General features: G+C 38.2%; 1 protein-coding gene across 2 annotated transcripts; it reads left to right on the plus strand.

Moving 5' to 3' along the window:
* The first annotated feature begins 395 nt into the window (after window positions 1-395).
* LOC7457397 (protein REDUCED CHLOROPLAST COVERAGE 1) lies at window positions 396-15,698 on the plus strand. 2 transcript variants are annotated; one of them, XM_002301373.4, is made up of 26 exons: window positions 396-746; window positions 1,135-1,241; window positions 1,369-1,430; window positions 2,146-2,238; window positions 2,530-2,602; window positions 2,710-3,045; window positions 3,143-3,210; window positions 3,287-3,418; window positions 3,723-3,764; window positions 3,906-4,430; window positions 4,538-4,692; window positions 5,547-6,066; window positions 6,156-6,218; window positions 6,313-6,414; window positions 7,567-7,884; window positions 8,278-8,370; window positions 8,445-8,546; window positions 8,730-8,834; window positions 9,041-9,174; window positions 9,689-9,872; window positions 10,318-10,449; window positions 10,919-11,031; window positions 11,616-11,703; window positions 12,368-14,630; window positions 14,930-15,004; window positions 15,476-15,698. In XM_002301373.4, the coding sequence occupies exons 2-24, from the start codon at window positions 1,181-1,183 to the stop codon at window positions 14,474-14,476; spliced, it is 5,610 nt and encodes a 1,869-aa protein (XP_002301409.4). In that variant the 5' UTR covers window positions 396-746; window positions 1,135-1,180; the 3' UTR covers window positions 14,477-14,630; window positions 14,930-15,004; window positions 15,476-15,698. The 2 variants fall into 2 exon arrangements, with proteins under 2 accessions (XP_002301409.4, XP_052306186.1); XM_052450226.1 differs by lacking the exon at window positions 396-746 and adding an exon at window positions 918-938.
* Window positions 15,699-15,775: the final 77 nt, after the last annotated feature.

The raw sequence follows: 15,775 nt of genomic DNA on the forward strand, positions 1-15,775 counted from the left end.
AAATGAAAGTGTGGAAACAGTAAATGAGCTGTTTTAGCTTTTGTTACAGTGAGCTCCTCTTTTAGCTTTTGTCATGAAGGTTTAAAAATGAGACCGGGTTGGGCCTTGGGCCGGCCTAGCCGGTGGATATATCTCCTTGTTGGATATCTGCCATAGCTCTGACTGTCCAAGAAAAATACAAACTTTTTCTTATACGCGTGGACCCAGCAACATATAGGTAGTGTCGTAGTGATGTACCTTTTAGTTTTTTACCTTGTACTCTTTTTCCTTCTTTCAAACACTGAAAATACTCCCTTCATTTTTATTGAAATAACATATATTTATTTTGTTTATAATTTATAATTTTATACCATTATAAATTTAAAATATCCTGAAACATGATGATTGCTGTATTAGCCAGCACAAGCTGCCATACATATCACCTATCTGTTAAATCTCCGCCCTTCCTGCCTTATCATACCATCTCTCCCCTCTATCTCCTCCTCTTCTCACCATTTCTTTCTAAGAGCTTCATTTCAAAACCTCTTCAATGGTTAAGTCCTCCTCAGCATCCAACCTCTGAAAGCCGCCCTTCGTTGCTCGCAGCTCTTTAGCCTTCTTTACTCAGAATTGTTTTCCTCGAATACATATGCTTTCCTCTGCTGCAAGTCTTATTGGTTCGAAACATCAAAACAGTCATTAAAAACCCCTTTCTCTGTCTTCTTCAATTCTTGAAGTTGCAGAACTCAAAAGAGTTCTGCTATTTGGTAATTATTTCTTGAATTCCATATATATATATATATATATATATATAACAATTCTTGAGCTGGTCCATGCCATTAATGTATACATGTCCTTGTCCAGAAAGCTGCGTTTTTTTTTCTTTCCCAGTTCTGAAATGCCCTGCTGTTTCAATCTTATGCTGTTCTTGTTCGTTCTTTCGTTTTCAAATTTAAACAGTAATTCTCTTGGTTGGTATCGAATTCTTTCTTTCTTTATCTATTTTAGATGCAAGAGGGTGCTGGGATCTTATCCTCTTATCTGGACTTTCTTAACAAACTTGTTTTCGTCCGCGCAGTTATTGCAGAGAAGAATTATTTTATTCCTGTAAAAAGGAACGGACTCATTAATTCATTGAGATTTGTTGAAATATAGGTACACTTGGGAGATTTGTGCTCGTTGAAACAAGCAAGAGCTGAAAATGGCACCTAGGAACAGTCGTGGCAAGGCTAAAGGAGAGAGGAAGAAGAAGGATGAGAAGGGTATCGATTTATTTTCCAACAGAACATTGTTTAATTTATATAATAAATCGATCATGAAGACCCTCTGGAGTCCATTTTATCAGTCACAAGCTAATGTATCTAATGTTCTAATTGACGACTTGTGCAGTTCTCCCTGCTGTTGCTGATATCACAATAAACCTTCCCGACGAGACTCATGTTGTTTTGAAGGTTTGGTGCTCCGGAGTCATGGTTCTTAATTATATTAGCAAATTCTTTCCAAGGAATTGTCATTTTTGCTGCACTTACATAGCTAGCATCTTCTACTCGTAGCCGTCTCTACATTCCTTATAATTTGGCAGGCATCTTTTGCTTGGTTAGGTTCCGCAAGCTTGATTTTTTGGAAGGTAGCTTGAATACTTTAGTGCTCCAGCCATGGTTGTGTGCCCGCCATGAGCTCATTGGCTGAATTGGAATCTAATTTAGGCAATAATTAACTGTCCCTTTTCTGGTCATTATTTTACTTTTCAGAGTTTTTTTAATATTTTTTTATATTGACGTATCAAAATATTTAAAAAAATATATAAAAAATTAAATAAAAAAAATTCAAAAAACGTATTAGCCTGGAGACATTAATCACTGGTTTTTGAAAGGCATGGAAACAGTGGAAAACGTTTTAGATACGCTAGCAAAACTTTCAGAATGGTGTCACTCTTTTCAACAAAATGGGTTTGACAATATCTTGATTTCCTCTCTAACTCGCTTGAACATGTGATTAGTAAAAAGATGCATGATATGACTTGATTGCAAGCAAAACCTGTCCTCTTCTTGCTCGTTTTCCCTTTCCTGGCATGTGCTCAGGAGAAAATATAGTGGGCATTTGTTACTCTTTTGGCATGTATTCATCTGCCCTCTTACTGCTAAGCCATGTATCAATCTTGAGCAGGGAATATCAACAGACAGGATCATAGATGTTCGTCGGCTTCTATCGGTGAATACTGGAACGTGCTACATCACAAACTTTTCATTATCACACGAGGTGAAGATAAAGAGTAAAAATTATTGACTCTTGTTTTTTTCCTACATATACGGTGTCGTGTGGGTGTTTTAGTGTCGGTCAAGTCCTCGTGATCAATTAAGCACGACAAGATTAATCAATGCGCTTCACTATTGATGTCACGTGAGCGGAAAATCTAACACACAGGATTTGCTCTGATTGTCAAAGACGATCAAAACGTGGGGCTTTCCATTTTTCAACTTTTTTTTGTGTCCACCACCGAAAAAGAAAGGGGCATTAAAGTAATTTGACTTTTCCATGTCTTATTGACAGGTCAGAGGATCGCGGTTAAAAGACACGGTCGACGTGTCAGCTCTCAAGCCCTGTGTGCTCACTCTGAGCGATGGTAAGAAGCAAAACCCCCCCGGAAACAAACGGTGCCGTTTCATTCTTTAAGCGACAGCGTCTAGTTTTACGTGCTTCATTCTCCATTTATTTTTCTCGTTGTAACAGAGGACTACGATGAGGAGCTTGCAGTGGCGCACGTTAGACGACTCCTCGACATCGTGGCATGCACAACGTGCTTCGGTCCATCGGCGACTGCGCAGGATAAGCTCAAGTCCGATACTGGAAAGAATGCGCCAGCTGCGCAGGATAATAAGACTTCTAAGAAAACCACCACCAAATCTCCATCCACCGCCGCTATCTCCACTAAGAAATCATCGTCACCAAAATCAGCATCGAAAGATGTTCCAGTGGACGCAGAGGGAGAAATGAGCCACTCGTGCCCTAAGCTTGGGAGCTTTTACGAGTTCTTCTCTCTCTCGCATCTCACCCCTCCTCTTCAATGTACTCTCTCTCGCTGATTAAAAATAAAAGAGCGTAATTTTGAGATAATTGAGGGTATAATTGGAAATGATAGAAAATGTGATTGGTGTTGTTGCAGTTATAAGGAAGGCAACGAAAAGAGAGATTGATGAGATTTCCGTGGATGATCATCTTTTCTCGCTTGATGTAAGATTGTTTTATTTATGAATTTGCTTTTATCTTTTGACCAGGCTTTTTTCTTAATTGTTGTTGAAATGATCAGGTGAAGCTGTGCAACGGGAAGCTGGTTCAGGTTGAAGCTTGCAGAAAAGGGTTTTATAGCGTTGGAAAGCAGAGGATTTTATGTCACAATCTTGTTGATTTGCTAAGGCAGCTTAGTCGAGCTTTTGATAATGTTAGTTTCACCACCTTGCTCAATTTGTTTGGGCTGAGTTTTTTTTTTTTTTTGTATTGGATAATATTCGAATTGGTGCAACCTGTATCATTTTTCGGCTGGAATCCATGAACTTTCTTAAAAGATCATTTATTGTTTGGATAAACAGTTAGTGTCCGTGCACATGACATATTCTTTTCCAATATTTTTCTGAGTATGAAGTTTGGTCTGTAAATGAACTTAGATTTATCTTTTCTTGAGATACTACGTTGCTTTCAGTTTAGACTTTGTTGAAGTGATATGGATGTCATGTCTTATGTGCCAGGCTTACGATGAGCTCATGAAAGCATTTGCTGAGCGTAACAAGGTATCTAACCTTTGTGTCGATTCTTCTCTCACAAAAAAACAAGGGAAATAAACTGTTCACTTGTGATTTAATGATTCTTGCTGATGTTGCAGTTGTTGTTTCCAATTTTTAACCTTTTTGTTGCTTCCTGGCCTTTTATAGTTTGGGAATCTTCCGTATGGTTTTAGAGCAAACACATGGCTTATCCCTCCTGTTGCAGCACAGTTGCTGTCAGTTTTCCCTCCTCTCCCAGTTGAGGATGAAACATGGGGAGGAAATGGGGGTGGTCTAGGAAGAGATGGGAAAAAAGATTTAATACCCTGGGCTGATGAGTTTTTGTTTGTCGCGTCCATGCCTTGCAAGACAGCTGAGGAGAGGCAGATTCGAGACAGGAAAGCCTTCCTTCTTCACAGCCTATTTGTCGATGTTGCTATTTTCAGAGCCATTAAGGCTGTGCAACATGTAAAACTAAAGCCAGATTTATTGGGTTCGGTTGCAAACAGTGATATTCCTTATACAGAGAGAATTGGGGATTTAAGCATCACAGTTATGAAAGATGCTTCCAATGCAAGCTCTAAGGTAGACACTAAAATTGATGGGATTCAAGCAACTGGAACTGATAAGAAAAATTTAGTAGAGAGGAACCTTTTGAAAGGGATCACTGCTGACGAGAATACGGCTGCTCATGTAAGTTCCAGAAAACATGATTGATCAATGATGCTCTTCCAAGGGTTTGGGATTTTAATTTTAGTTTAATTGGTAAACTGGTGAATACTTTTGCATTTTGACTGCAGGACATTGCCACCCTTGGTTTTCTTAATGTAAGATACTGTGGTTTCATCGCCATTGTAAAAGTTGAGGTGAGGGATGAAAAGAAAGCCAGTCCTCCATCCCAAAGTATTGAACTTGAACAGCCTGAAGGTGGTGCAAATGCCCTTAACATCAACAGGTCCTTACCATCTTTTTCTATTGATGAACAAGTATTAAAATGAGCCACTTCCCATTGAAGTTGATAGTTATATATGCAATAGAGATCTTAGATGTCATCTGTCAGTGGAGTTGTATACCTGCCAGTGGTCGTGCTAAGAATCATATACGATTGCTGTATTCTAGCTTTGAACAAGCAGTGAAAACTGTGATGGATCATTCGTTAGTTGGGAGCCAATAGTTTTGATGTTTTCTATTTTGATTTGTCCAAAGAGATGTATCAGTCCAATATAAGAAATTTATTCAGCTTTGATTTATTACATTTTTTCAATTTCAGAAGTGGATCTTTTTCTTGAACAATTTTAGAATGCAATGGCGATCCAATTCGATACTGTGATATTGTTTCCATTTCAAATAAATTATGCTGAAGTTAAATTTTAACCCTGCTTTCTCCTTAAGAATCTCAATGTCGGTGACTGACATAGAATCTTAATTTCTCCTATCTTGGAAAATACCAATCATGTCTTGCGATTTTCAACTTCAAAATTTTCAAAGATAGAAGTCTTTGAATGATGATTTGATTGATTCTCTAGCTATTTGGCAAGTCGGTTCTTACCTGTAAATCTATTTTTTGTTACTAGCATTTAAATCAACGAGGGTTTTATGACATGCATTCCCATGCTACCGTTGTATTATTGTACCAATCTTAATGATTGCAACATCATACCAGAATGGAAGATATTTATACCCAAAAGCTGATACTTCAGATTTTAATATTATGACTTCATGGTGATAGTATATGCTCCATAATTTGGTTCTCTTCTAGTTGTTTGGCTTCATTCATTATACAGAGATCTAACTATGCCTTCCTTGCAGCTTGAGACTACTTCTTTACAAAACAATACCTTCAGAGCACACAAAGCAGACACCAAATCTGCAAACTTTGGAATGCGAAGAGCTCTGTGCTTCTGAAGCAATTGTAGAGAGATTGCTGGAAGAAAGTGTTGCTAGGCTTGAAGAAGAGGCACCAGAGCAGGATCATTTGGTGAGATGGGAACTTGGAGCCTGCTGGATGCAACATTTGCAAGACCAGAAAAATACTGAAAAAGATAAGAAACCTTCCACAGAAACAGAAATGAAGGTTGAGGGACTTGGGAAACCTCTTAAGTCCCTTAAGAACAAGAAAAAATCAGATGAAAGCCATGTAAAAATGCAGTCGGAAAACTCAAGACCTGCCTTTGATGGTTTAAGCGGGGCAGTTGAAGATGCTACATTGCCTTCCATGGAATCTCACCTTGAAATTGATGCCAAAGATAATGAGCTTACACTGCAGCAGTTGTTGTCTGATGCAGCCTTTGTTCGACTAAAAGGATCAGATACTGGACTTCATCGCAAGGTACTATTTTCTTGACTGTTCATTGCCTTATTGTTTGTATTTTTTTCCCCTCTATTAAGGAGTGAACTAACCTATGAAGTGATCGACAGTCTCTGCGAGAACTAATCGACTTGTCTCATAGATATTACACAGAAGTTGCTCTTCCTAAACTGGTACTTGACCTTTTTCATTAAATTATCTCAACCAAACCTGCATTTCTAGAAGTTTACTATAGTTCCTAGATTGAGTACTGATAATGGAACACAGGTAGCAGATTTTGGTTCACTGGAGCTTTCACCCGTCGATGGCCGGACTCTAACTGATTTTATGCATACTAGAGGTCTTCAGATGCGCTCCCTGGGACATGTTGTAAGTTCTTTGTTATCGTGCACCCTTACTTTTTAATCTTCAATACACAGTTTAGTTACATTTATTTGTCCACGAAGGAAATTTTAATTCCATATCTACCTTCTCTTTGGACACAATTATGTTTAACTCAGTTTAGTTACATTTATTTGTCCACGAAGGAAATTTTAATTCCATATATACCTTCTCTTTGGACACAATTATGTTTAACTTTAACGAATGCATCTGTTTTACATTTTTTTAAAACCTTGTTTGTGCTATAACCATCCAGTTTTTCCGAGGATTTTCCAATCAGATCGTTGTATAATCATGCTTGACAATGAGATCTGTTATCCTGCCATTGTTCTTATGTATAAACATGCATATGTATGTTGTTGTCTGAGCTGGTGCTCATGTTAACTGTATGTGATCCTTATAGTTTTATAAGGCCTTTTCTAGACACTTAAGCGTGCTTGAAACACAGCTGTGATAGATAGCCTTGAGGCATTAATTTTTGAGTGGTAATATTGTGTGGCCTAAGCTTCACAAGATACTGAGCAAACTTCACAAGATAAGGTGCACGCCTTGAAGATCGTCATTTGCAGCTTCTGCTCTCGAGGGCACAGTCAGTTGCTTGATTGACTGAAGGCAGGGCCAGCTCTCTTAGTTCGCCAGTTGTAGCATAACTGATAGGGTTGATTACTATGTATAAAAAATTTCCTTTTTTGCATATATAACAAAAATTCTCACCTGTTTTATCTTCATGTGTGTGCATTTACTGCACCATTTAACCTTACTGTTTATTTCAAATTGCACTAAATGTTAAAGTTCTAGCCAATTTTATTATAAAACCAATATTCTTGAGGTTTACGCCTCAACCCCTTTGGAGGCTTATGCTGCTCCTCTGAGGAGGTTATGTGCCTCCCCTTATGCTCTCTCGTTTTGAGACAAAAGTTGTCTTTGATCTAGGGTGTTTTTAGTTTATAAGAGTTTTGAATTAACTTCATCAATGGCTGCTATATTTTTGATGTGGCTACTTTCTTTAACTTAGAATTGTCCATGGTTTTCGATTCCAGCAAGTTAATGTGTTAACAACTCTTCTTATAATTGTCAATGTCTACCTTTTAATTTGATTTTTCATATTAGACAATTTCTGCTTTTTATATTATAAACCAGGTAAAGCTTTCCGAAAAGCTGTCACATGTGCAGTCACTCTGCATTCATGAGATGATAGTACGAGCTTTTAAGCACATACTTCAGGCTGTGATTGCTGCTGTTATGGACCATGAGAAAATTGCTGTATCAATAGCCGCTGCATTAAATTTGATGCTTGGGGTTCCTGAAAGTAGAGATTCAATCAAGTCTTTGCATGTCCATCCTCTTGTATGGAGATGGCTGGAGGTATTTTTGAAGAAGCGGTATGAATGGGATCTTAGCAGTTCAAACTTCAAAGATGTGAGGAAATTTGCAATCCTGCGTGGGCTGTGCCACAAGGTATATTTCTGCATGTGCTCTAGAATGCATAACAAGTGGGATATAGGGACTCAAAATTGTTTAATCTACAAAAACCTTGATTCTTTCCCATTTTTTGTATTCTAACGAGTTGTAGGATGCATCATTTGCAATTAATTCACTGGATCAGTTTGGTAAATATGTCCAAACTTGATTATTTTTGGTGAGGCACAATTGTAAAGCTGTAAAGCATTGGCTTTAAAGCACACGAGTGTATTTCCTCCCTGATTGTGGCATTCCTCCAAATGAAACAATACCTTTTAAAGGAATTGATTGCATATTCTTGCATACACATTAATCTTTTACTTGATTTGGGAAAATCAAAACAGGTACATGTATAAACTGACACTCTTTTGTCTTCTCCCATCCTCTCAGGTGGGCATTGAGTTGGTTCCAAGGGATTTTGATATGGATTCTCCACATCCATTCAGAAAATCAGATGTTGTCAGTCTGGTCCCTGTGCATAAGGTGATTACTAGAGATTAAAGTGGATATGCTTTTCTCCTTATAATCCATATTGACTTGTACCTTTTTATTTTCAGCAAGCAGCATGCTCCTCTGCAGATGGAAGGCAACTCCTGGAATCATCAAAAACAGCTCTAGACAAGGGAAAACTTGAAGATGCAGTCACTTATGGGACAAAGGTTGGTGGGTTCTGAAATTGCACTTCTAATATCTCTTTGTAAAGGACATAGTTGTCATGGCTTCTGTTTTAATAATCTTTTACCTGTTTTTCCCATGTCAACAAGGTGCTTCACCAACCGTTTAATCAACTTTTTCTATTGGTACTATAGTATTTTAGCTGATTCGTATCTGTGGTGTTCCAGGCTCTTGCAAAGCTAGTGGCTGTTTGTGGTCCCTACCATCGAATGACTGCAGGAGCATACAGCCTTCTTGCTGTGGTATTGTATCACACTGGGGACTTCAATCAGGTCTATTTATTGTCGATATATTTTTTTTTCCCCCTGATTTAGCTGGAAATTTTCTCCAGTAACACCCAGATTATTGTCACCTTGCTAAATTGCTTATTAGTAGCAGAATGACATTGTATAGTTACAGAGTCGACCCAGAAACTTTGCATTCCATTATTTTAAGGACTTACGATTTGTGCTGATTCAATATTCTGTTCGCTTTACAGGCAACCATATATCAGCAAAAAGCGTTGGATATTAATGAGAGAGAATTGGGACTTGATCATCCAGACACAATGAAAAGCTATGGGGATCTTGCTGTGTTCTATTACAGACTTCAACACACAGAGCTGGCTCTCAAGTATGTTTTATTCTTTTTACATTAGAAGTTTTAGTCTTGCATGATACTATGTAATTTCATGTTTTGCATTCATTACATTGTAATCTGATTCTGGCTTGATGTCAAATGATTGTCTCCTGGACTGCCTGATTGTATTCAATTATCTATGTTTATAGTAATCAGAATGATGATTGCTCTCATAGTGATTCTGCACCATAGATGTTAGATATCAATTGCTTGTTTATGCTCGTTTTGATTATCATATTTAAGGGACATGGTTTTTTTTTTTTAATTTGACAGACAAGGTTCTTATTTATATTGCTTAAACCAAGATCCCTTCCTTTTGTCATTTTGGATTTCTTTTGAGTGATAAAATCTTACCTGGCTTTTCCTAAGGCTTGTTTTTGTACTTCTTTTGTGAGTTCTGGGAGATACCTGTAGTTAGGTTCATATGTACCATCATTTGTTATAAATTGCTCATGTTTTGTGTTTTACCTTTACCCTAGTGTGAGAATCCAGTACTGTTGTTGATTAGGTATGTAAAGCGTGCTTTGTATCTTTTACATCTCACATGCGGTTCATTACACCCGAACACTGCTGCAACATACATCAATGTGGCTATGATGGAGGAAGGCCTGGGGAATGTGCATGTTGCGCTCAGATATCTTCATAAAGCTCTGAAATGCAACCAAAGTTTACTTGGCCCAGACCATATTCAGGTTTTATTTTGTTCTGAAGTTTGTTTATGTTTTATTGTTCATAATATGCTCACTATTTTCTAGTTGATGACCAAAAGTAAAATGGTTGGGTAAGCATATTATATATTCACTTGAAGTTATACATGAAGTACAATATACATTACCATCTTGTCAAGCATTATAACTAAGCAGTGTTCTAAATGATCTCATAAATTCTGTTCCCATCTACATCAAGAAACTTTCCATATTGTAATTAATTAGCCTTAAGAATGGCCATATTGATTTCCCTCTTCCTCCTTAAATATAAAAATCCTTAGATTCAGATGGTCAGTAGTCAGTACCACATCTATAAGCACTTTGCGAATATATTGTAACAATATATGGCCAATGAAACTCCATTTTTTCACTTGTTATGTGCTTATAAATGAGCTAATTACTGCATTTTTTGTGTGGTTAATAATGCCAGACAGCTGCAAGTTACCATGCAATAGCAATTGCACTCTCGTTGATGGAAGCATATCCTTTGAGTGTTCAACATGAACAAACAACCTTGCAAATTCTCCGAGCAAAGCTGGGTCCAGATGATTTGCGTACTCAGGTGTCTTGCTAAATTCATCAATTAATCTGCACCCCCCACCATTTCTCTCCTCCTAGGCATTCGTGTTACTATCAGCTACCTTGAGCTAGAAACAAACACTTGTTAGTATGATAGTACTAGACACGCTAAATGAATTTGAACATCTTGAAAGTATTATATTAATTACTGACAACATGTATGTGTAATCCTCTGAAGTCTGACCTGCCCTTCTGGCTTGGCGATCTGAAGGGTGAAATGAAGATAAGATTGCAATTAAATAGGTCCTTGGGTTTCCTTTCAACATGACATGGAGCCATGAGATGAATGACTCTAAATTGATGACTTTAAGGGCTACATAGATTGTTTTATTTTGTTGTTTTTTGACATAGAGATTCGTTACCAAGTTTTGAACTTACTAAAGGGCATGTTTGTATATATGTGCGTGACCAATATCCATTCGTAATTTTAAAATCTTAATGGAATGCTGCAGGATGCTGCTGCTTGGCTTGAGTATTTTGAATCTAAGGCATTTGAACAGCAAGAAGCTGCACGAAATGGTACTAAGAAGCCTGATGCATCAATTGCTAGCAAAGGCCACCTAAGGTAAATTAGACCAACACTGGCCTATTGCCCCATTTAATTATTTAATGTAGTTTAACCTTCCTCTACTTCTTTGACTAATCACACCATTTGGACGCTCTGCTATTGGTGTGGTTACTTGTGTTTTTGGGATTTGCATGAGAAGCAATTTATGTTCTTTTAATTTTGTTGGAAATACATCCATGAAATTGTAACTAGTTGACTTTAACACACACATACAAAGAGAGAAAAGATGTAAGCTCGAGGTTTCTTCATGATCTTTGCTACATGCACAAACATCACTCAGCAAGGACTTTCATCTCACATTCAGTAGCTTCCCCAAAGGTCATCCTTTTTGTTTTTGGGGTCAAGAAGTATTTGCACAGATCATCATATCTATCCTGTTAATTTTTAGTAATCGGCTACTTTTCTAATGGGTGTGCAGAATAATTTGATCCGGCTGGATGCCACTTTTGCTTTCTATTTGATTATATGCACCATGAACATGCTGTCACATGAATGCAATCCACATATCTAGCTTATGATGCAAACTCTTGTTCAAACGGACACATATCTTGAAACTAATTTCAGTTTTTAAAATTTGGCAGTGTATCAGATTTGCTGGACTACATTAATCCAAGTCGTGATGCCAAGGGGAGAGATGTGGCTGGGAAGAGAAAGAGCTATATCACTAAGGTATCTTGATATTCGTGTTTGATTAAAACAACTCTAACTCATCATCCATGCCAATGATGTTGGGGAAAAATTACCAGTTTCTGTTCATTACATGATACTTTTTTTTTTTCCTGTTAGACTATAGCAATTCAGAATGGGATTTTTCCTGCCACTTTCCTTCTCCTTCTGGGACTTGGGAGTTTCCATGATTTGGTTTCATGTTTTTTCAAGTTACCATCACATTTGGGGTTTGTCTGAAAATTCAAGCCAAATATGTGCAACCTTGTACTGGACTGAAAAGGAATAAATGATAGTACTCTCACTTGTTAAGTCAACATCTGAGGGGACCCCTACTGGAGCATTTGGAATACTTAGAAACTGTCCTTTCGTAGGCTCAGGAAACCAGTTGTCCTTGTTATAGAAGTACAAGGACAAGAAAACAGGGCAAAATCTAGAATAATTATGATTTTCCTTCGACCTTTTGGTTCTTTAATATTTGTTAACATTGAAGATTTCTCACTTGTCTTGTTGTAAATGAAGTAATGAAAAAAGATGAAATGAAGTTCCACTGGGCTGAGATCAACCATTTCACCAAGATATATTATCAGAAAATACAATTGTTTTATATGTAGTAACTTCTAATTTTTTCCTTAATACAACATGCTTTCGCAATTTTGCTTTTCAGGTAAAGGAAAAATCCCAACCAAATTTTGGTATCGCAAGTTCTAATGAATCTCCAAAAAATACTCCTAAAGAGGCTTTGGATGTGGAGATACATGTGCCTGAAGATGATGCTTCCCAGGAGACCAGATCTGTCCATGTTGAATTCCAGACGCCCATTGTGGAAGAGACTGTAGAAAAAAAATCAAGCATTGTGACTGAAGCCTTTTCTGAAACTCATGCTTTAGGAGATGATGGATGGCAACCAGTTCAAAGGCCAAGATCAGCTGGCTTGTATGGGCGACGACTAAAGCAGCGGCGTGGGATTGTTGGCAAAGTTTATAGTTATCACAAAAAGATTGTGGATCCTGACATGGATTACACTCCTGTCAAGAATGCTAATCAGAATAGTAGGTATTACCTTTTAAAGAAACGGACACCATCTCATGGAAGTTATGGAGACCGCCAAACTACCAATCTCCCTCAGGGTACCAGATTTGGGAGGAGAATAGTTACAGCTGTAACCTACAGGGTCAAGTCTGTTCCTTCATCTAATAAAACTGCTACAACAGAGAATCCCAGAATTCACAGCACTGCTCTTACTTCATCAGAATCTGCTCCAATTTCTCCCCCTAATGACATCGGTCAGTTCAAGAATTCAATAGTGAGTCTCGGAAAATCCCCTTCATACAAGGAAGTAGCATTGGCCCCACCAGGGACCATTGCTAAGCTGCAGGTCTGGTTTCCCCAAAGCAATACTTCAGATAACCAGGAAATTGGTGATGGAAAACTCAAGGAGACCAATGAAGTTAAAGAAATTGCTGGTCCAGTAGTAATGAGCGTGGAAGATAGCAGCGGAGATAATGGTGAGAATTCTGAATCAGATCATACAGATGATTTGAAGAAGGAAACAGGTGTTGCTCTGAAAATGGAAGAACACCACTCAACTCATGTATTGGAAGAAAATTCCTCCCCGAGTATGCAAGGACCTGAATCTGGTGATATTGAGGTTCATGGAATTATACAGAATGGAATGTTGATTGACCAGATGCAAAATTCAAACGATTCTCTTCCAAAGGAACCACACGAGAAGGATTCATCTATTGAATTGGAACCACTAGTTGATCCCAACTCCACCTTGCCAGGAGTAGAGGATTTGAAGGACAAACCATTGATTTTGAGTTCAGGTGATTCTCGGGGATTGCCAAATAAGAAATTGTCTGCTTCTGCAGCTCCATTCAACCCATCAACATCCATTGGATGCTCTCCACCAGTTGCCATCAACATCCCTCTTCCTTCTGCTCCTGGTGGTGTTCCAGCTGTTGCACCCTGGCCTGTAAACATGACTCTTCACCCTGGACCTGCAACTGTCATAACCCCCCTCAGTCCAATGTCCTCTCCACACCATCCATACCCATCACCACCTCCAACCCCAAACATGATACACCCATTGTCCTATATGTATCCTCCTTACAGTCAAGCAGTGCCAACCAGTACATTTCCTGTTACTAGCAGCGCCTTCCACCCTAATTATTTCTCCTGGCAATGCAATGTGCGCCCCAATGTGTCAGAGTTTATTCCTAGCACAGTATGGTCTGGCTGTCATGCAGTGGAGTTCTCTGTCCCACCACCTGTTGTTGAGCCAATTGCTGATCCTGTAATGGAGCCTAAAGTACAATTTGAAAATTCTGGAAGCCCAAGTCCACCCCCAACTCAGCCAGTGGACATTGACAATGTAGGATTAGCTAATGAAGAAATGAACCTTCAAGCATCAGACAGAAAGGACAACGTGAAGGAATTGACTGGAGTTGGCTTGGAAAATATCAAGGAAAATGGTCACTCAAATCTGTCTGAAGTTGAAGTTTATAGGAACGATTCAAGTCAGAAAAAAAGCCCAAAAGAAAATGTCACTAGCAGTGTTGACCAGCAGATCCATGGGGAGAAAACCTTCAGCATTTTGTTAAGAGGAAGGAGAAACCGGAAGCAGAATCTGAGAATGCCAATAAGTTTGCTTAGTCGACCATATGGCTCACAGTCTTTCAAAGTTATATATAACAGAGTGGTAAGAGGCAGCGAACCTCCAAAATCTACAAGCTTCGCTCCTGGTGAAGGCTGCACAGCTAGTGCTACATGATCCTAGGTTCTGCTGTTCTCTCCAGTCAAGTGATTCTGATCGTTTGGAGATAGCTGGAGGATAGTATTTTTATTTGATTATATGCACAAGGGACACACGTATCTGGAGTATTTTCTGGCTTTCATGGTCATAGCACCTTGTGGAAAATTTACAGGTTTGTTCTCTATAATCAAAGCGAATAGCACTTCTTTTCTTGATTAACAAAAGCAGATAACTTTCTGTTGAACCCACGTATATTTGCTTGCCATGAATTGCTTATTTGAATCTTCTATTTTCTTGTATAAGTACATGTATGTAAAAGTTGTTCTCCACAATCTCTTTCTGGACTTCCAGATCACAACCGAGAGCAATACGCGTGTTGACCCATCTCCTAGTCTATGGATAAAATTTGGTGTAAATGTATGCAAGATTTATTTGTGAATATTATATTTTTATTTTCTGATAAATTTGCAGTTCTCCATTTGACTTGGTTTGTGCCTGTGCAACGGATAGTGGAGATACAGGAACAGATGCTTCCATTTTGTTCAGGTATTACTGTGACCCTTTCTATCTCTTCTTTTCATCAATTCCAGAAGACGATCCATTTTAGCATGATAAACAGCCCTGGTTAAAGGAGAGAAAATGTCCTTTTCAGTTAGTTGGTGTCTTGTGATGGACTCTTGTTAAATTGTACCGCAATTGATTCCTTTGAGAAACTATCCAGAGATGTTTTGGTAGTGGGTACATAGAACAGAACTTGACCACTGAGTTCATTCTTGGTATCCGTAATAAGGATGCGTCTTCCATGACTTTGGTAAAAATTAATCCATTTCTTGTACAAAAGTGCTTTACTTTTATGTGACAAGAAAGTGAAGTCAGCGATGGCTTGAAGTTATGGTATGGTAACAATCACCGATGCCCAAGTGTGTCATCAAGCTGGAGATTAGTAGGCAAAAGTGGTTGAAAGGTTCCGGTCTATTATATTGAGCCACAATTTTTTTGGTTCTGCTTGATGTGCAGGTTTACAGTAGGAAGTCTGCCATTGGGACCTTCAACGTATGTTTCGTCAAGTAGACAATTTTGGCTTAAAATGTAGCTAGAAAATTTTGATATCTTGGATCACAGCATCTAAATACATTCCGTACTTTTGGTTTCCCATAGCTTTGACTTTGAAATATTAATTTGATTGAATTGAAAACAAGGGGAGCTAATCCATTGAATCAAGCTTTGACATTTTGTTTAAGGGCCGTGCATGTTTTCCTGTTCTCTGAAAAATGCATTATTGTCATGAAAACCAAAATATTTTTAACTTCTGAAATT

Source organism: Populus trichocarpa, chromosome 2 (assembly GCF_000002775.5).
Source record: "Populus trichocarpa isolate Nisqually-1 chromosome 2, P.trichocarpa_v4.1, whole genome shotgun sequence".
Classification (NCBI taxonomy): domain Eukaryota; kingdom Viridiplantae; phylum Streptophyta; class Magnoliopsida; order Malpighiales; family Salicaceae; genus Populus; species Populus trichocarpa.

What these genes read in the sequence shown, in the direction of transcription:
- LOC7457397 (XM_002301373.4), top strand. Translation starts at nt 1,181, where the DNA reads ATGGCACCTAGGAACAGTCGTGGCAAGGCTAAAGGAGAGAGGAAGAAG. An exon ending in ACTTTTCATTATCACACGAG is followed by an intron (nt 2,239 to 2,529) that starts GTGAAGATAAAG and finishes TCTTATTGACAG; the next exon opens with GTCAGAGGATCGCGGTTAAA. An exon ending in ACGAGAATACGGCTGCTCAT is followed by an intron (nt 4,431 to 4,537) that starts GTAAGTTCCAGA and finishes TTTTGACTGCAG; the next exon opens with GACATTGCCACCCTTGGTTT.